Here is a 21,204-nt window from a genome sequence, read left to right on the forward strand (position 1 = left end):
TAAAAACAAAAATATCAAATCTCGCATGATAACTACTATGAAACAGAGGGATTATTTTGTAACTAAATGAAGTAATTTTCCAAAGATTAGTTGATTGCTACTTGCTGTTTCCAAAGATTAGTTGTTTGCTACTTACTGGAAAAATTACCAGTAAATAATATACTATTAGCATTAGATCTCTAACTATTAATGAAATAACTATTACAATAATCACTTATGTGATCTGTTTAATCATATTACTAAAGTTTTTATACCACTATCTAAAATAAAATAATTTAAAAATAAATAACTAACACTTGAGCATTAACTAGCCAACTAGAGTCTATACAACATTAAATACAATAATGTGAACATAAATTTACTTACCACGGCTATTAAACAATCGTACATTAAATTATTTATGACGAATTAAACAAGTTTAATTGGGAACGGTCTTATAAATTTCAATCTAAAACAAGTCTTGCGCTAATTCAATCAATCATATGTTCTTGCAGAAGAATGGTATAATTGGATTGAACTTTTATCTGATCTTATCCGATTACGCAGGATTAGTCTTTACATCGACGTACCAATTCAGCCAAGAAACGTCCGAATATAATAGTCCAGTTCTACTTATAGAGAGTTTGACGTGTAGACGTAAAAAATCAAAAGTCGAACATGTTGAATAGTTTATTCGACTTTCATTTTCTCTTGGGTTTTGGTTTGTTTGTGACCACATGGTATGGAGTTGATATTTACCAAGTTCTTGCTTGACTACCTTATAAATAAATATATTGTTCACATTGTCGAGAGTTATGTTTCCATATTTTGTGTTTTTAGTATTTAATCATGTGGTCAAGAAAATAAAAAAGGTAGTTATGGCATAAAATTGCTCATAATGTCATCGTCGTGTTTGGATTAAAAGACAGTCACTTGAACCGGAATCTTGGTTTTACCAAATAAATCCAGCTTTACCAGTCAATTAAAGAATAAATGTCATCACTTCTTTTCAGTTTCACATGAATGCCACCAGATTCATTGAGTTAAAACATGTATTCTATAATTTTTAAAAAGGTCAATTAAGATTTTTAAAAGACTTCAGATTTTGTAATCTGTGACTGGTTAACGTTAATATGTTAAAAATCTCTTATAACTAAAAAAAAAATTGGTGAAGGGATTAATCATGAAATAAAAATATTTGATTTAACTTCCACAAAATGAAATAAGTCTTTAAAAATAGAAATGCAGTCATAATTTATATCTCTGTCTCACAAAAAAAAAAAAACAAATCTTGGTTACTAGTAAAAATATATGGGATTAGAATAATTATAATTAAACTAATATCCTCCATCTTTTTGTTTGTCCCTTTAGAAGGTCAATTAAAGTGACATATATGAAGGTTACATATGGGATTAGATTAATTAATTATAAATTAATTATTACTCCTCCTTTTGATGATTAGCCCCTTAATAATGATTATTTGTACTACATAACCCCAAAAGAAACTTTTTTTTTTCTTTTTTCCTTTCTTCTTTAGTGTAGTACTACTGATGTCAACGTGCGGTACACAAGAACCCAAGATCCCTTTTCTTCTTCGTTTTTAAGCTTTCTTCTTCTTCATCTCTGCTTCCTCTATATATAAACTTTAAACAAGTCACCAAAGTCCATTTTACTTTTAAATCTACTACTACCACTTCTGGCTATTCCCTTGAGTCTTCGTTTCGTGTAAGCATTTAATGTTTTGGTCTGCTTTTAAACTTGTTTTTATCTCTTTGGGAAGTGTGGAGTGTGGTCTTCGTGTGTGTCTGTTTCATTTTATCAGTTACGTTTCATTCTCTTGTTCTCTTGATATCAGAAAAAAAAAAAAACTCATCCTGTTACTGTTCTTGATTAATGGTAGATTCTTGAGTATAATCCAATGTTATTTTTTTTTATTTAGATCTCTCTGAGCAAAAGAGATCATTTGCGTCATTTGATTTGATTCTATAGCTTAAAGATTATGCAATAGATTAAAATAATCTCTAGCTTTGCTTTTTTTTTTTTTTTTTGGGTAAGTAACTGTTTCTTCCTATTCTTCAGATAATTAAGCTTGGTCCAAAAGTTCTAAACTTTATATAAAATTCCCAGAATCGGATTGATCCAAAAAAAGAGGTGCCTTTTTTTCCTCTCGTCACTATCTCTAAAAAATAAGTTTGTTTTTAATTTGATAGTAATTATTAAAAGAATCTGTCTTTTGGGTTCTTGTTTTTCCAGTATTACCACACAAAAAAAAAAAAAAATCAAGAAGAGGAAGAAAAAAAAGCAGAGTAAAAATGAGGAGCATGATGTTTGAGAGAGAGGGAAGGAATGAGATAGAGAGAGAAGAACTAGATGACTTGGAAGAGACGCAAAACGAAGCAGATGATTTCAAGTCAATACCTCCATGGAGGAGTCAGATCACTGTTAGAGGAATTGTTGCAAGTTTGATCATTGGTGTTATCTACAGTGTGATTGTGATGAAACTAAACTTAACCACAGGTTTGGTACCAAACCTAAATGTCTCTGCAGCACTTTTAGCCTTTGTCTTCCTTAGAAGCTGGACCAAGCTACTGACAAAAGCCGGGTTTGTGACTAAACCTTTCACTAAACAAGAGAACACTGTGGTCCAAACATGTGCTGTGGCTTGTTACAGCATTGCAGTTGGAGGTTTGGTGAATTTCTGACCAATTCTTTTTTTGGGTTGGATAGATTTTTTTTGAGCTTTGTGTTTTTTTGATTTGCAGGTGGCTTTGGTTCATACCTTCTTGGTTTGAACAAAAATACTTTTGTCCAGTCAGGAGGAACTCACACTGATGGGAATTATCCGGGAAGCACCAAAGAGCCTGGAATTGGTTGGATGACTGCTTTCTTGTTCTTTACTTGCTTTGTTGGTCTTTTAGCATTGGTTCCTCTAAGAAAGGTATAGACTTTAAGCTTCATGTTTCATTATACTGTAACTAGAGATGTTGTGGTAGGCCAAAGTTTGCGGGTCATATGAGCCGGACCAAACCCACTAGAGCCAACTTAGTACCGGGATTCATATAGGCCAAGTTTGGACTATTTGGCTGGTTTGGTCTGTCGCAACATCTCAAGATATGACTGGCTTGGGTCTTGATTGCTAAGCTTTCATTATGTTTTGTTTTGTCAACCAGATCATGATCATAGACTACAAGTTGACATATCCGAGTGGAACAGCTACCGCGGTTTTAATCAACGGTTTCCACACTCCTAAAGGCAATAAAATGGCCAAGTATTAACTCGATTTTTTTTTTCCGCAGTCTCTTTAGCTCTCTTTCACCACTACTTCTTGAGTTTCTGATTACAATTTAAAACCTTTTTGTATGCAGGAAACAAGTGGCTGGCTTTGTGAAGTACTTCTCGTTTAGCTTTATTTGGGCTTTCTTTCAATGGTTCTTCTCTGGTGGTGTAGCGTGCGGATTCATTCAGTTTCCTACTTTTGGATTAGAAGCTTGGAAACACTCGTGAGTAGTATTCTTCCGAATCAAATTGTCATATACATATCAACTGATAAAAAACAGAATCTTGATGAATCTTGAAAAAACTTGACAGATTCTACTTCGACTTTAGCATGACGTACATTGGAGCAGGAATGATTTGTTCTCACATTGTCAATATATCTTTACTTTTCGGTGCGGTTCTGTCTTGGGGAATCATGTGGCCACTCATTAAAGGTCTTAAAGGAGATTGGTTCTCATCAACTCTTCCTGAAAGCAGCATGAAGAGTCTCAATGGTTACAAGGTTCCATACAAATAAAAAAGACTAATAATACTCTCTCGCTCTCTCTTTTGCGCAACTTCGTTCTTAATTTGTTCCTAACTCTGCAGGTATTTATATCAATCTCATTGATCCTCGGAGACGGGCTTTACCATTTCATCAAGATACTTCTTATCACAGCAAGAAACATGTATGCCAAGTTAAAGGATCACCACTCTGGGAAATCTAGTAAGTATACACCAAAAAAATATCGAAATCATCATTTTTATAATGTATCTGATATCCAAACGTAAACCGCAGATGCGGAGAAAGATAAACAATCTATTGCGGATCTAAAAAGAGATGAGATCTTTGTAAGAGACAGCATTCCTTTATGGGTTGCAGCAGTTGGATACGCAGCGTTCTCTGTTGTCTCTATAATCGCGATACCTCTAATGTTCCCCGAACTCAAATGGTACTTCATAGTCGTAGCTTACATGTTAGCTCCATCACTAGGTTTCAGCAACGCTTATGGAGCAGGGCTTACTGACATGAACATGGCTTATAACTATGGTAAAGTCGCTCTGTTCATCTTAGCTGCTATGGCTGGGAAACAAAACGGTGTAGTAGCGGGACTCGTCGGATGCGGATTGATAAAATCGATCGTATCGATATCTTCTGACCTAATGCACGATTTCAAGACTGGTCATTTGACTCTGACTTCGCCGAGGTCAATGCTTGTGAGTCAAGCTATCGGCACAGCTATTGGATGCGTCGTGGCTCCTCTCACTTTCTTCTTGTTTTACAAAGCTTTCGATGTCGGGAACCCTGATGGAGAGTATAAAGCTCCGTACGCTTTGGTTTACAGAAACATGGCGATTCTTGGAGTAGAAGGTTTCTCTGCTTTGCCTCAACATTGTTTACAGCTTTGTTACGGGTTTTTCTCATTCGCGGTGGCAGCGAATCTCGTTAGGGATTTGTCGCCGGAGAAGATTGGGAAGTGGGTTCCGTTACCTATGGCAATGGCGGTTCCGTTTCTTGTAGGAGGGTACTTTGCCATTGATATGTGTGTTGGTAGTTTGATTGTGTTTGCTTGGAATATGAGAGATCGGGTTAAAGCCGGTTTAATGATACCAGCGGTTGCTTCCGGTTTGATATGTGGAGATGGTCTTTGGATTTTACCGTCGTCGGTTCTCGCTTTGGCCGGAGTGAGGCCTCCGATCTGTATGAGCTTCATGCCGAGTAAAACTTAGCTTTTGTGAGTTTTACTTTTTTTTTTTGTCTGTGTATCGTCAAATTAGCTAAAGAAATCAGAAATGTCTAGGGATTTTCGAAATAAAAAAAAAGAGGTTGAGTAGTTATGTGTAGAATTGTATAGTATATACTATATACAATAAAAAGATTAAAAAATTCTAATGAAAATGTTATAACAGGGTTATTTATTAGAGTTCTCAAAGATTGTTATATAAGTACACTAAACCATAAGTCAATTTTTTTTTATAATAGTATGTGCACTTGTAAAATCAATAAACTCTTTTTGAATCCATGTCCCAGTAATCTTCTTAAATCCCATGAATAAATCAAATATTCATGGGATTAAAGTTTTCTAAAAGATATTTACCTTTTTGCAAAAATAGTGATATACAGTTAAATCACTACTATAAGATATGCTGATAAAAATAATTAAGGGATCGAATGGTTGTGGCAATTGGAAATTTCGAATGGACAAATTAGTTTGTACTTTGTAGATTTGAGCGTTTTGTATTTAGCATCTATAACCCATATTCCATAATTGAATTTTTCTTTTTTTTTAACAAACATAATCCATAGTTGTATAAACCAATTAAAAACCACTGTTACATGATCCAAGATTAGTCCGTTTTGTCCATTCAAAGCCTAAGATTATTTTCCTTTCTTTGACAGCATTTGAGATCATACGTTGTGTTTTTTTTTTTTTTGTCTTGCGGTCAAAAACAGCACACTGAGACCACACGTCATATTTGCATTTTGTAGATACAAAACGTGGACCAGAAGTGTAGAAAACTTTTCACAACGTGATTTTGCAAAAAGCCCAATTAGATTGGATAAAAGTCAAAGCTCAATTGACCAAAACTACCCCTGGTCATCCTTTGACAAACCAAACCCTAGGCAATAATATTAAGGGTAGTTTCGTCTTTTTAATCAGAAGTTGAGCACAACAAATTATGAGTAGGTGAGGAACTCCATTTACTTAACCCCGTCTTGTTGCCATCTGATTTGAGCTTTGGAGCTATCGAACTTCTGAATCTGAAAGTCGAAAATTTTGTAATTCATCACCCTTTTGATTATTTCGATTTGAATCATCTGTTTATTTTTTTTGTTCTTCTTCTATTAATTTTGATTATAAAATATCAGAAAGACTTGATTTTGATCTTATGTGTTCTTGATTTTTGGCAGTTTGAGGAGAGATGGCTTCAGATCGCAAGGTTTTAACTTTCGAAGAAGTTTCACAGCACAACAAAACTAAGGATTGTTGGCTTATTATTTCCGGCAAGGTTTAGATCTTGTCTCTTTGTTTTGAGTTAAATCTCTATTTGAGTGAATTTCACCAACATATAGTTCTCTTCTCTCATTGATTTGTGTCAAAAGCTTCGATTTTTAAAGTTGAAAAGTTGGATTTTTACTGCTAGAAGCTGTTATCGAGCTGCTTGTCTGTTTGAATTCACAATCTTTGTTGGCCCTTAATGTTGTTTTAGTGAATACTTTACATTATAGGAGATTGATTTTGGTGTTTTCATTCAAACGTAGTTTGTGTCTACTGTATATCGTTAGTTAGTGGTTTCTACTTGAGTATGATCCGTGATTGTTGCTTTCTTGAGGTTGCACTATTGGTTGACGGTTTGGTTCTTGAACTTTGATTCAGGTATATGATGTGACCCCATTCATGGATGATCATCCTGGAGGTGATGAAGTCTTGTTGTCCTCAACAGGTGGGGCAAAAATTTCTCAATGATATATAACGATGGTTGCGCTCGCTGATCCATTGCGGGTTAGGAGCTGTTTGATGACTAAAGTTCTGTTGTGGTGTATTTCAGGGAAAGATGCTACAAATGATTTTGAAGACGTTGGTCACAGCGACACTGCTAGGGACATGATGGAGAAATATCACATTGGTGAGATCGATTCGTCTACTGTTCCTGCAACAAGGACGTATGTTGCACCACAGCAACCAGCTTACAACCAAGACAAGACACCTGAATTCATTATCAAGATTCTTCAGTTTCTTGTTCCGATCTTGATCTTGGGACTGGCTCTTGTCGTTCGTCACTATACCAAGAAAGACTAGAAGAGACGCCAAAGGCTTTTGCTTTTGCTTGTCATGGAATTCTCTCTGTATTTTCTTTCTTGCTATAAGATACTATTACTGTTGTTTGGTCTTGGTCTTAGACTGCATCTGTGTCCCTTACTGATTCTTGTTGAAATTTATAAACCAATAATCAATGTGTTGCTAGTGTTGCTGTTTTGAGTTTTATGATGACATGTTTTCGATTTTGATGATATAATAAAAGAGTGGTTCTTTTGCCACCGGTAAACAAAAGATTCAGTTTGATTGTCAGATACTGCAAATGAAGAAGAAGTGGGAAACTGGAATTCTAAAATTGAGCAAATAAGATTCAGACGATTGTGGAAACGACAATACTAGTTTGATTGTGATGTTTAAACATGTCTTGTCACATTTTCTCAGGGATACGAACTTCCAGTCTCTGATTGTGTGATGTTTAAACATGTATTGTCACATTTTCCCAGGGATACGAACTTCCAGTCTGATTGTGTGATGTTTAAACATGTATTGTCACATTTGCCTACTTTAAGAGTGCAAAAAAGAAGCAGACACTTAAGAGAGACACTGCAGGTCGAATCAGCAAAACTCATATATATCTTTATACACAAAACTACTCAAACAAACTATACCTTATAATACGTTGCGTTATATACAATACAACATCTATAAGAAACTACTCGAGACTCAACAATAGACCCAACTCAACTCAAACAACTGCTACTTGCCTCCAAATCCATCTGGCATCTCCTTGCAAGTTCCTGATGATATATCTTGTTTATATCTTTTTCCTCTTCGACTTTGACCTCACTGTTGGGTTCCCAATGCTCAGCAAGCGACGCAAGGACAGAGACAACATGAGTCATTTCTGGCCTCTGCTCTGGTTCCTTGGTGCAGCAGTGACATGCCAGTTCAGCTACTTCCTGGATGCTTCTTCGAGTCTCTTCGTCGACTTCAATGATATCGTCAATTACCTTTGCTAATGAATCTTTCTCAAACACCATCTTCCTGAACCAAATGGCTATGTGAGTATCAGATCGAGCCTCATCTATGGATTTTTGGCCGGTTAAAAGCTCCATTAGAATAACTCCATAGCTGTACACATCAACCTTTCTAGTGACCCTTCCCGTCACTGCAATCACAGAGTTTTCAGATGTGAGTTACAAATCGAACACATATATATAGATATATTAGAAAAAGGGTAAATGAGATTATGAGAAAACCGTACATGTGTATTCGGGTGCGATATAACCGAATGTTCCAACAATCTTGGTTCGAATTGATTCTCTGCCTTCTTCTGTAGACCAAAGTAAACCGAAATCAGAAACTTTGGCGCGCAAATCTTCTCCCAGAAGAATGTTCGAGGGTTTCAGGTCCCTGTGAATGTAGCTCTGACTCTGACGCGCTAGGGCATGGAGATACTCTACTCCTCTAGCCACATCCAACGCAATAGATAGGCGTCTAGTCCAGTCGAGTTGTCTCAATCCTTGGTCCTTCCAGTCAAAAAGATGTCTGCTGAGCGTCCCCTGCTGCATGTACTCGTATACCAACATGCTGTAGTTTCCGTCGAGGCAGTAACCATGAAGAGTCACAAGGTTACGGTGATGAACCTTAGTTAGAACTCTAACCTCGGATCTGAAATCATCAGCGCCTTTCCCACCTATGACAGGCTGCTCCATCCTCTTTATAGCAACCTCTATCCCATCCTGGAGTGTGCCTTTATACACTACTCCGAAACCGCCTCTCCCAACAATGTTGCTATGGCTGAAGTCATTCGTAGCATCCTTGAGAATCTGCAACGGGAATGCTCTGTTCTCGAGTTCGAAGACCTCAAAACACTGTTGAGTGTGTGCCAAGGCTTCATTCGGCTCTGATTGCCTATCAGCTCGCTTCGATCTCATAAGAAGATAGAGGGCGATGAATCCTCCTCCGGTAATTAGCAAACCAACAATCAAAACGCCGATCAGAAGTCCCAAAATGACTGGTCTTTTCTTGTTACCTGTATGTGAAGGAACAAAAATGTTGGTCGTGTTAATAATCCCCGGATTCCCTTCAGTAAGTGGAACTGTCGTCTTGAATTGCGGAACTTTCCCGTGAAGCTGATTGTAGGAAAGATCCAGAACTGACAACAGGTTCAGCTTGGTGAGCTCCCAGGGAATAGTTCCGGTAAGACTGTTGTGCGAAAGATCAATCAGAGTGAGTGATGTGATATCCGCAAACTTGGGAGAGATTGTACCCGTCAGGTTCATGTATGTGAAGCAAATTCCCTTGATCCGTCCGTCTAAGCAGTGTATACCATACCAATTACAAGTATCATTTGCTTTCCAACTCTCTGCATAATCCCGCGGCAAACCACCTAATTCTCTGATTATAGAAAGAAGAGTATCTCTGTTGCGCCCTGGACTCAAATCACCTCTCACCAGTAACAACAAACAGAGGCAGAAGAAAATCCTGAACAAAAACAAGGATTAGGATATCTAGTACTAAGTACTAAACACACAACCATCATTAATTACTAATTACTAATCAGAACAAAAATATTCTGTCAAACCGGTTCAACTAGATTTGTCAAGAAAATATAATATGGAAAACGGTTTTCTTGTTGCATTATCAATGGCCATAAGGCTATTTTTAAAACACAATTTACACAAAGATATATCCTTAAAACGATAGATACAAATAATACCTGACTATATGGCACTTCATTGAGAGTGAAGAGAGATTGTCAATTAGTGTAGATCAACTGCGAGAGGAGATTGAGTGGGAATTGGCACTACAAGAAGATTTCGGCAAGGATTTTGGTAGCTTAAGGCTAAACTCTTTGCATTTTTTGACTGACGGATATGGCTCTGTTAGGTCGGATTGAAAAAATTCCAGAGAAAAAAAGCAGTATTCGATCATAAACGAATGAAACAAGTGGTTTCTAATCCAGTCCATTTTCATTCTCTTTGGTCAAAAAAGGTTAAAGCATTGTTTAGTTCTTGAAATGGTAATTGCGCAAATGTTTTTCTTTTTATATCTCTCTGTTCAAATTTTCAATCTACCGCACATTTTGATGAAATCCATTAAAAATTCAAGAATCGTACTGAAATAGAGAGAGTGTTTGCAGGCTTGACAAAAAAAATAAAATAAAAAGAGAGAGTGTTGCAGAGGACGTCGCTAGAGTAGAAGATGAAGAAAAGATATATATAGTTCAAATTATACCAGTGATATAAACTCAAAATCGTTATGTTATGATTGTTAATTTTTAAAGTTATATGTGTGTAGGAATTAATATAATTGATATTTATTTGTTATACTAAAAATTAAGAGTTTGTATGTTTCTAACTTTGATATTTTTGTTAACATAAAAAATAAAAAGAAGGGGATAACAACATGTAAAAAAATCTCACAAACGAGTCACAACGAGTAAACTAAAAGCTATCAAAGCAAAAAAAAAAAAAAAAAAAAATTGATTCAAGAGCATTATCAATACTTGTGTAATATCATGTCGTCGGAATTTGAGGATATAATATGATTTATTTTGTTTTAATGGTTTTTATTTTGGTTCTCAAGTATGAGATTTTCTTTTACAATTTTGAGTAATTATTGTTTATTTTACAGTTATGTTTGATGCATAGTTTCACCAATAGTCTGGTTTGTTAAAATATGTTCATAATACGTGAATTGTGATTCATAACAAAACTAGAGAAGCCACAGGGTAATTGATTTATAAAAAAAAAATTAGCAAAATGGACCCGCGGGGTAAATCTATCTTTTATCCTGTTGTCGACAAAAGAAAAAAAAAATCTTAATCGGTGAGATAAGAGTTGAGAAGAAATTTGGAATTGGTTTTTTAGAGGATTTGGTACTCTGGTCGGTTTACTTAAGAGTCTGGTCAGTTTACTTAGAGAATCAAGTTGATTAGGGTCTGATCAGTTTAATTGTTTTAGTTTTTGTTTTGGTTTTGGTTTAATATATTTTAATTACAATATAAAGGTTCATCATCAAAATCTATTAACAATGGATTAAATGAGGTTTACTACATAATTTTAATTTATGTGTATGTCACTGTGCATTATTTCGATAGTTCGTCTATGTTCTTTAGATAATTAATAGTATTGGTTATGAATAAAAAGCATAAAATATATTTTAATATTTTTGGTGTAACTATAATTGTCGGGTTGGTTACGTCGATTCAATATAAAGTCTTGATTAATGGTCAGGCATATGGCTTCATTACTTCTTGTCGGGGATTGCGGCAGGAAGTGCTTATCGCACATTTCCGTAAGGCGAAACGGATGAAACTTATTACTGGCATTAAGGTTTCGACCGCTAGTTCTGCTATTTCTCATCTTTTGTTTGCGGATGACAGTCTCGTCTTCTGTCGGACCAATAGGGAGCAGTGTGAGGTGGTGCTCCAGATACTTCAAAAGTATGAGCGGGCTTCAGGCCAACAAATTGATTTCCAGAAATCATCGGTCCAGTTCGGGCATAAGGTGGACCACGCCCTGAGCGAGGAGCTAAAAGGGGTTTTAGGTATTACTAATTTGGGTGGCATGGATTCTTATTTAGGGATACCGGAGATCTTAGGGGGCAAAGACGCAAATCTTTTCGTTTGTTCAGGATAAATTACAATCACGGGCAAGTGGTTGGCCGGCTAGGCTTCTGTCCAAGGGCGGTAAAGAGGTAATGATTAAATCTGTTGCTACGGCTGTCCCAACGTTTGTGATGTCGTGTTTTCGGTTACCCAAGACGATTACAAGGAAGCTAACTAGTGCGATTTCAAACTTTTGGTGGAGTGCATCTGGCCAATCAAGAGGATTACACTAGGTGGCATGGGATAAACTATGTAGCGATAAATGTGAGGGAGGTTTGGGTTTTCGATGTTTGGATGATTATAATACCGCCTTGCTAGCAAAGCAACTCTGGCGTTTGATCTCTGTTCCGGATTCACTTTTTGCACGGATTTTTAAAGGCCGGTATTTTCGGCATTCTGACCCCTTGGATCCAATAAAATCTTATTCGCCGTCTTATGGGTGGCGAAGCATTATTTCTGCTCGCTCTCTGGTTAATAAAGGACTTATTAAACGGGTAGGATCAGGTGTTTCCATCTCTGTATGGAATGACCCTTGGATCCCTGCTCAATCCCCGCGACCAGCATTAGACACGGGGGTGTCGTTTGACCCTCTGCTCTCCGTTCACAATCTTATTGACAGGAATTCTAATTCCTGGGATATGGCTCAGCTAATGGCTACTTTTGTACCAGAGGATGCCGCCATAATCTCCACCATACCGCTACGACAACCGGACAAACCGGATTCGTTAGGTTGGCATTTTACCAAGTCCGGTAAATATTCGGTGAAGTCAGGGTATAATACCCTTCGGTTACATAAGCTGGCTACGGTAGGACCAAAGGTCCTTGGGCCAGACTATGTTCCCCTACATGCCTTTGTGTGGAAAATCAGGTGCCCACCAAAACTTCGACACTTAATGTGGCAAGCACTCTCGGGTTACATAGCAGTCACAGCTAACTTGCGGAAGCGTGGGCTGACCTGTGATCCCATGTGTGGTCTTTGTGGCTATGAGGCGGAGACAATTAATCATACTCTGTTTGAATGTCCGCCAGCGAGACAGGTTTGGGCCTTGTCACAATTCCCGACGGCCCCGGGGGTTTTCCCTTCACCTTCTATTTTCACAAATATGGATTTCCTATTTTGGCGGTTTAAGGATGTTCCATCACAGGATGGCTTTCCGTGGATTTTATGGTATATTTGGAAAGCACGAAATGATAAACATTTCAGCAACTTGGATTATAATCCAAATGCAATTTTGCGTTTAGCGGAGGATGAGGCTAAAGCCTGGTTTCTGGCTCAGACAGAGTCCATAGGGCCAGAGACGACTCTTCCAAATACGGGTGTAATATATGGGGATGGGGGTCTCGGGGTTCTCAGATCTCTGACGAGTTATCGTTGTTATATTGATGGCTCTTGGAAAACGTCAGATAGGTTTGCTGGTCGAGGATGGTTCTGCGTTTCGCCTACGGGAGATGACCTTACTATGGGAGCCGCCAACACTCGTCGCAGCCTTTCACCTCTTCATGCTGAGATGGAAGCTCTTCTATGGGCAATGAGATGCATGATTGGGGCGGATAATCATTCTGTTATTTTCCTTACAGAATGCTCCGACTTGGTGAAGATGGTGTCTTCGCCTTCTGAATTGCCAGCTTTCACGCCTTATCTAGAGGATATACAGGTGGATAGAGAGGAGTTCGCATCGTTTTCATTAACTTACGTTTCTCGCTCTCAGAATGGTAAAGCGGATAATTTAGCGCGACGTGTTCGTTCATTTCCGCAATTAGTTACCTTTGTAAATAATCTACCTTCGCATTGGCTCGTTTGAGTCAATCTTGTATGTTGTTGTCAAAAAAAAATATATATATATATATATATATAATTGTCGGGTTGGTTTTAATTAAAAAAATCGGTTGCACTAATCGGATTTTTATTTATTATTATCTGAGTCACAATCAAAAAATTTCCTATTATTCGATAACAAATATTCGCTTTTAATGAAATCTATTTATTAGTATCAAATACAAATTTTCTATATTTATTATAGTTAAAAATAGAGGAACTAATTATTTAATTCAAAATTTTTAATGAAATATTCAAATTAATTTCTTTGGAATGCATAAGATTATTGATTTATAAAAAAACAAAAAAAACAAAAGAAATGGACACATGGTAAACCACGAGGTAAATCTTAGTTAGTATGATAAATATTTTTTTTTTTTGGCATCAAAGTACAAGATCAAAGATCAGCTCAAATGAGTCAATTGATAGGAAAACGTTTACAAAAATAAATATTTTGTAGATAAGTTTTTCCAAGATTTAAAATTTAAATTTTGTTTATTTGGGTAATTATAGAATTATTTATGGTTGATAACTTTGACTTTGACCATCCTTTTGATAACTTGTTTACGTTTGACCAGATTTTATTTTTCCTAAATTGTATATATATAGCAGTTTATAAAGGGAGATGACCAATTTACTCTGAAAACAAGAACTAAAAAAAACTATCATTAGCAAGAAGAGTGCTACAGAAACAATAATGGCAGCACAAAAGTTTCAACTTGCTTTTATGCTCTTATTTATTTTTCTTCTTGTCTCTCCATCAATTGCTCAACCAGGTGCTGGTAATATTTTCTTCCTAAACTTCTTCATATCAAAAGAATAATGGTACACGAAATCAGTTATACTTGATTAGTTTTTTAATAATATTATTTCAGCTAGCTGTCGTTACAAAGGCCCTTGTAAAATCGATGCTGATTGCAAGAATATATGCACTGCCGCAGATGAAGATCACAGGAATTTTATGTGCTTTGAAAATAACCCACCGCATGGACTTTGTTGTTGTATAATACACCACTAATCATGATATATTTATATATATTTCTATGGTTATATCATTGCCAATAATTGAAAGTAATAAAAATAAGTATTTGAAAATATGGCATGTATATGATTTATGAGAGTTTTGTTGAGCTCCATATGTGAAAACCACACTGCATTTCTGAGCTAACAAAACTCTTATCCTCACTTGAGTTGTAGACTTGCCTTCACATAAACTTGTGTAGAACTCGATTCATATTTATGAAATTTTGATGACTTCATAACCTGAATCCTTGAGATAACCACTCACCAAAAAATTAACAGACTTAAGAACCAAATCCAACCACTAGAAAACCTGAGATTTCCCTTTTCATAACCCTGTTTAAACATATCCTCTTGAACATCAGTTTGTACCGTTGTTATCACTTAACAAGATACGCTGCCTAACACTCAATATTAGGAAGACTTTCGACACAACCCCCTGTTAAATTTTCCTGTTAATCAGCCTTTCTCCAGTAGTATTGACCTACTACTGGAACTCTTTGATATTTGTCTCTAATCACTAAAACTTGTGACAATCCTGAGACACTTCTTTTGCAGCCACTTCCACACAAAAATAGCCTGCAAAACCTGAACTTGCTCTGCAGAAAAATATCTACGAGTATCAGACCTGACCGGAATCTCCCTTTAACCGTCAACCTTACTTGTGACAGTGCCTTAGAGACCTTCATTGAAACTGTTCTTTAAACCATGAACCTAAACTTCTCCTTATTCATCAGTCTCTTACTTCAAAATTGGTCTTTTTCGATGCAACCAGACACAACAATCTTGAATTCTTTTAGTCTCCAAATGCATTATGTTCTCCCCTGCATTTTCATCCATGTAGAATCAATCTTTTGTTGCATACACCAGCGTTTGACACAACTTCTTCACTGTGCTTTAAGCACAACAACTTCATTCTTCTTGAAGTGATTAACTTTAAACAGTCCCTGCATCACTTGCAACTGTTTCTCTCATTTCATATTCTCAATCTCTTGTTAAAGAATCCACTGAGAACTTCGAGTTAACCTCCTCTCAAACCCATACTTGTGTATAATCTCTGAATCTCTAGAGATCCTGCAACTTGTACTTGAGTACTCTTAGTGTTATAATTGTTTTTTATTAAAAGTACTGTAAGATACTTTTGTTATAATTCACTTTTTTATTAAATTATCTTAATTTATAATTTTGGCTATCGTAATATAACGGATGCCAATAATTTACTTGATTATCCAAGTGATAATGATAAATGTTTAAAAGTTCAATGTTTAGAATAAATCGTTGTTACTATCCTTCATGATGAAGTCCAAGAAGATATTGCGGTATCTTTAGAACCAATGATTTGTAAGAAAGCAACTATCACGTCTAGTATGATCCACAATTTTTTGATGCAATGAAAAATATTATAGATTAGCTCAAACAAGAATGCAAATTCAAGAATAATCAAACAACAATAGAATCATATTTCACTAAATTTTCTTAGATATATATATATATATATATAGTTTATATCATTATTAATGTATAATATTTATGGGACCATTTTTTTACATAAGATTTCAAAAAAAAGTATTATCTTATTATTTTATCGAATTGTGTCATTTTTTACACCGGTCCAACTCAGGACCGGAAAATTTTATTAATTTATAGCGAGTATTAATTTAATGAGTATTAATTTATAGATGTTCTACTGTATTTATGTTTGAATTGGGTAGAAATATTTTCTTATCTTTTAAAATCTTACTTATAATTGATTTTAAAATTTTGGTAACTAATATAAAAAATAATTTTTTGTAATTCTTTTGAAAATGAGGATTTATTTACTAAATTTGCTGCATAAATACTAGTAAAGATAGAACCAATATCCCTTTGTTAACTTCAACTTAAGTAAAATTTTAAAATTAAAATTTAAGTTTTTTTTTCACCTACAATAGTGTCAAATAGTACTAGGCATTCAGGTTCGCGAACCCGATCGAGTTAGGCTTTCCAGATTTAGACATATAGAACCGTTCAGGTTTTTTATACTATCGGATCAGGTTTGGATATTACTTGTTCGGGTTCGGGTTCAGGTTCAGGTAATTTGGGTATACCCAAATTCAAATCAAACCATGAACAAAAAAAAATATTTTTTATCTTTCTAGAAATTTTATAACACAAGTTATATATATATATATATATATATATTTAATGTTTCATATAAGGACATAAAAACTGTTTTTATTTTGAACAAAAATTAAGACATAAAAACTAAGATGGCAAAATGGTTTAATATGCCCCTATAAATGCTTAAGGTATTGGGTTCAAATCCCCTTAGATATATTTTTACATTTAATTCGGGTTATTTTGAACCCGAGTAACGCGATCGGATATCCGAACCTCAGAGATATTAGACCCGATCAAGTATTACATACTCCCCGAACCAAACTGCCTATTTTGGGCCGGCTTCGGGTTTTGGGTCCGGTTAATATGCCCTACGCTAGTGTCAAAACATCACTAATGTATAATACTAGGTAACAATGTGCAGAGTAAATTTTTTTAATGAAATTTCTATTTATAAAATCTATTATACTTATTGATAAAAAAAATTATTTGGAATGTAATATTTGTTTCTGTAATATATGTTTTTTAGTTTTATTTGAATATGTAAACATTTTGTATAATAATTCAGATTTAACCCATATGAATTATCATAATATCAATTGTATATTATCACACTATATGAACTAAATAAAAATATAATAAAAGGATATAATTAAGTTAGAAATATAATATAAGAATTCAATTTTGGGTGTTATTGTTTTTTTTGAAAAATATAATAATATGTAAATGTTAATATTGTTAAAAATTAAAAACAAATTAAGAAATAGTGTGTAGAGCTCTTTAGCGACAACACATCAATATTTTTTATGAAAATGTTTTTCTATTCAAGTATAAGGCATATATCAAAATAGTGATGATAAACACTTATTAGATAACATTTGAATTTTGTTTATTTGGGTAATTATATAACGATTATTTATGGTTTTGACTTTGACCATCCTTTTGGTAACTTGTTTACGTTTGACCAGATTTTATTTTTCCTAAATTGTATATATATAGCATTTTATAAAGGGAGATGACCAATTTACTCTGAAAACAAGAACTTAAAAAAAAACTATCATTAGCAAGAAGAGTGCTACGGAAACAATAATGGCAGCACAAAAGTTTCAACGTGCTTTTATGCTCTTATGTATTTTTCTTCTTGTTTCTCAAACAATTGCTCAACCAGGTGCTGGTAATATTTTCTTCCTAAACTTCTTCATATCAAAAGAATAATGGTACACGAAATCAGTTATACTTGAGTAGTTTTTTAAAATATTGTTTCAGCTAGCTGTCGTTACAAAGGCCATTGTAAAAGCATTGCTGATTGCAAGAATGTATGCACTGCCCCAGATGAAGATCACAAAAAATTTATGTGCTTTGATAATGTCCCACCGAGTGGACAATGTTGTTGTATAATATACCATTGATCATGTTATATTTATATATTTCTATGGTTATATCATTGCCAATAATTGAAAGTAATAAAAATAAGTATTTGAAAATATGGCATGTATATGATTTATGAGAGTTTTGTTGAGCTCCATATGTGAACACCACACTGCATTTCTGAGCTAACAACACTCTTATCCTCACTTGAGTTGTAGTCTTGCCTTCACATAAACTTGTGTAGAACTCGATTCATATTTATGAAATTTTGATGACTTCATAACCTGAATCCTTGAGATAACCACTCACCAAAAAATTAACACATCATCATTCATCACCTTCTCAACTTTCATAAGGTTAACCACAGTATCTACTTTACTTGGCAGAACTAGGTGGAGAACATAGCTATCATTACGGAGAGCAACTCTCGTTGATGGAGTGAGTTTCCTTATGTCTATACTTTTGTCAACATCGACAACATACTTCCCCTCTGGATGTACCTGAAACATGGGAGTTTTAAGTATTATGATAGCTATGTCCATATGATTGCGGACAATTCAAAATCAAATGAAGCCTAAATAAGAGGATATAAAGATTCATACCTTAACCAAGACCTTGTTTTTTTATATTTATACAATCAACCAGATGACAGAAGCTAATACATAACTCAACACAAACAGAATCAAGCAATCTGAATTGGGTTTATATATATACTAGTATTAGCCCCGTACTTCGTACGGGAAAAAGGTTAGACATAAGAATCAAATTGCATTTTTAATCCAACAAAAAATAAAAATGTTGAGACTATTTGTGAGAAAGTGATATGCAATCAAGGTATACTTTAAACCACGACTACATGAAAAGAACAATTTTTGTCTTTTGTCAAACACATACAAAGAACATAGGGATGAATTATCCATAAAGTGAGCTTAGAGAGAGAAAGTGACTGGTCAAAAAATGGAAGGGGCGAAGAAGTAAGCTCCATAAATGATAAAGCTTTAATGGCAATATTTCTGAATTTCATCGAACTTAAATAAAACACCTAAGTAATCACAACATCGATATAATGTTGCTGATGCATATAGAAAACAGCAGAGAACAATATAGAGAAAATACAAAGGTTCATCATGATTATGTGGTATTATCCGCTGGATCCACTGCAAAAGCTAATAAAAAGAAACGTTTTAAAAAAGAGAATGGACAATTACTGCAAGTGTGAAATAAGATTTTAAAGGTAAATGAACGGGTCTTTACATGCCAAAAAAATAAATTGACCCTCACTACTAAGATAAAATTTTCTATGCTTGCAAAATTAAAAAAAACCAAGATAAGTGAATATGAGTTTACCAATTTCTGTTCTAGTTGTCATAGTTCGGGAACTGCTAACTTCCATAACCTATACTTAGAGATGGAATCAAGGGGTTAATAACCTAACTGATGTTTGAGATAACGGTTGAATAACAATGATGAATTCAAAAAATCTGCAAGACATACCTTGCAGATTTATAAATATTTATTTGAAAACAACATTTGTCGTTGTCTTAGCACGTTTACCCACTTCGTCGACAATGAGAATCTTCAAACTTCGTCGACTTTTAACTCTTTTTCCTGGACATGTTAAACATTAATCAGTTAAGATAATCAATCAGCTTAGACCCATAATTGAAAAACAGAAATATGAGATAGTCAATGAAAGAGGAGATAGTAAACTGACAAAAAAAAATTGTAAAATTGATTCTTCCGAATGAAGAAAGTACGAATAGTCGATGTGAAAAGATGAGAAGACCATCAAAAGATTTTATAGATACAGATAGTAGAGATTTTGGCGGAGAAGAAGTGGAAGAGGTGGAGATCGTGGGTGATGATAGAGAAAAAGATTTAAAGATTTAAAAAAAAATAATAATAATAATTGAAAACAATAATTTACGCTTCAATAGAATCTCTTTTAAGGAAAAAGCAGATGTATAATTGTTTTTTTTTTCTCGCTCCATCTATTTGTTTTCTATTTTTTTTTCTAAAATCAATTTGTTTTTGCTAACATGTCACATTTTTATTGGTATAGTAACTTGTGTTTTATTAGATAAAAGATTGCCACTAAAAGTCAAAGAGATGCAACACCGGAGATTCTATCGCCACCCAATCACATCCAGATCGGAAACCCTCAATCCCAAGGATCACCAAAACAATTAAATAGCACATAATCCTGAGATTACTAAACCCAAATCAAACAATTTAACAAAGAAACCCATACGAAATTCCATGAAAAAAACAAAAAAAAACGGAAGAAATTATGATTAAAGAAGGAAGAAGGAGACCTCTAGAATTGAGTTCATTCCTCTGAGCTTCAAGGCGATTTTAAGGTTGTTCGTCTTTTGTCGGAGCTGACGTTGGTGCTCATGGATATACTGAAAATAGTATTGCTTAAGCCCTTCTCGAAAAGCAGTGAAAGAAGGAAACGCTTTGATTTGGTGGAGAAGACTCTCAACGAGTCAACGGTTCCATATCCAAACTCGTCAATTGATCAGAACCTCTGATGTGTTGTTCTAATTGCTTAATCATCACCCCGACTGAAGATTGTTTAATCAAAAAGAGCAAAGAACGTAGATTCGTTAATCACAAATATGAGAATTTTGGGAGTCGCGAAAGAGATGGGGAGAAAAAGAAAAAGAAGGAAAAAAAGAAGAAGGGCACATTGGTTTTCATATCAAAAATAAAACCAATGATATGTCTACACGTGCCCAACTCACCCAACAAGAGTTGGTCTCAAAACTTACTAATTAATAAGAGGCAACTCTTGTGTTTTTTATGATTTTTGTTTTGCAAACGGGAAGAAAGACTTCCCGGTATTATTAAAATTTAAATAACTATCGTCAGCTCAGAACCTCTCGGGGATACAGGCATTAGGAGCTGTCCTCGCGCTAAATCGATTCTAAAGACAGCGAAACAACATCAATGAAATGAAAACCTAAAGATAAAGTAAACGCATAGGACGCCAACCCATCCGCAAGACGATTGGCCTTTCTATACACGTGACACACTCAGACTAACCAGTCCTTTCCAAGAAAGCCATGACACAAGGACAGAGGATGTGAATCGCATTTTCATCCATGTAGAATCAATCTTTTGTTGCATACACCATCGTTTGAGACAACTTCTTCATTGTGCTTTAAGCACAACAACTTCATTCTTCTTGAACTAATTAACTTTAAACAGTCCCTGCATCACTTGCAACTGTTTCTCTCATTTCCTATTCTCAATCTCTTGTTAAAGAATCCACTGAGAACTTCGAGTTA

At 34.9% G+C, this 21,204-nt stretch overlaps 3 protein-coding genes, 3 long non-coding RNA genes and 1 pseudogene across 11 annotated transcripts; 5 read left to right on the forward strand and 2 right to left on the reverse strand.

Moving 5' to 3' along the window:
• Positions 1-1,454: 1,454 nt before the first annotated feature.
• LOC104761373 (metal-nicotianamine transporter YSL3) lies at positions 1,455-5,154 on the forward strand. Of its 5 annotated transcripts, none has more exons than XM_010484453.3 (9): positions 1,455-1,704; positions 2,059-2,130; positions 2,233-2,664; positions 2,742-2,917; positions 3,150-3,247; positions 3,345-3,479; positions 3,568-3,757; positions 3,844-3,961; positions 4,034-5,154. In XM_010484453.3, the coding sequence occupies exons 3-9, from the start codon at positions 2,292-2,294 to the stop codon at positions 4,963-4,965; spliced, it is 2,022 nt and encodes a 673-aa protein (XP_010482755.1). In that variant the 5' UTR covers positions 1,455-1,704; positions 2,059-2,130; positions 2,233-2,291; the 3' UTR covers positions 4,966-5,154. The 5 variants fall into 5 exon arrangements, with proteins under 5 accessions (XP_010482755.1, XP_087355017.1, XP_019095901.1 ...); XM_087498891.1 differs by having other exon boundaries at positions 2,233-2,581; XM_019240356.2 differs by having other exon boundaries at positions 1,614-1,800.
• Positions 5,155-5,761: 607 nt separating this feature from the next.
• Positions 5,762-7,289, forward strand: LOC104761374 (cytochrome b5). Its single transcript, XM_010484455.2, has 4 exons — positions 5,762-6,016; positions 6,149-6,246; positions 6,615-6,681; positions 6,787-7,289. The coding sequence occupies exons 2-4, from the start codon at positions 6,160-6,162 to the stop codon at positions 7,035-7,037; spliced, it is 405 nt and encodes a 134-aa protein (XP_010482757.1). The 5' UTR covers positions 5,762-6,016; positions 6,149-6,159; the 3' UTR covers positions 7,038-7,289.
• Positions 7,290-7,735: 446 nt separating this feature from the next.
• On the reverse strand, positions 7,736-9,737 carry LOC104763424 (receptor-like kinase TMK2 pseudogene; annotated as a pseudogene).
• A 2,511-nt stretch (positions 9,738-12,248) lies between these two features.
• Positions 12,249-13,412, forward strand: LOC147922961 (uncharacterized). The gene has a single exon (XM_087497856.1). The coding sequence runs from the start codon at positions 12,249-12,251 to the stop codon at positions 13,410-13,412; it is 1,164 nt and encodes a 387-aa protein (XP_087353982.1).
• Positions 13,413-14,057: 645 nt separating this feature from the next.
• On the forward strand, positions 14,058-14,521 carry LOC104761376 (uncharacterized). The gene is made up of 2 exons (XR_763153.2): positions 14,058-14,208; positions 14,302-14,521. It is a non-coding gene; the product is annotated as an uncharacterized LOC104761376 (long non-coding RNA).
• Positions 14,522-17,560: 3,039 nt separating this feature from the next.
• Positions 17,561-18,027, forward strand: LOC147922962 (uncharacterized). The gene is made up of 2 exons (XR_015588719.1): positions 17,561-17,717; positions 17,810-18,027. It is a non-coding gene; the product is annotated as an uncharacterized LOC147922962 (long non-coding RNA).
• LOC109130614 (uncharacterized) lies at positions 17,881-20,732 on the reverse strand. 2 transcript variants are annotated; one of them, XR_015588721.1, is made up of 5 exons: positions 19,626-19,963; positions 19,406-19,519; positions 19,259-19,307; positions 18,514-19,068; positions 17,881-18,411 (listed from the first exon to the last, which is right to left on the reverse strand). It is a non-coding gene; the product is annotated as an uncharacterized LOC109130614 (long non-coding RNA). The 2 variants fall into 2 exon arrangements; XR_015588720.1 differs by lacking the exons at positions 17,881-18,411; positions 19,626-19,963 and adding an exon at positions 20,227-20,732 and having other exon boundaries at positions 18,909-19,068.
• Between the last annotated feature and the right edge of the window lie 472 nt (positions 20,733-21,204).

The sequence above is a fragment of the Camelina sativa genome, chromosome 18, assembly GCF_030686135.1.
Source record: "Camelina sativa cultivar CO46 ecotype springtype chromosome 18, ASM3068613v1".
In the NCBI taxonomy this organism is placed as follows: Eukaryota; Viridiplantae; Streptophyta; class Magnoliopsida; order Brassicales; family Brassicaceae; genus Camelina; species Camelina sativa.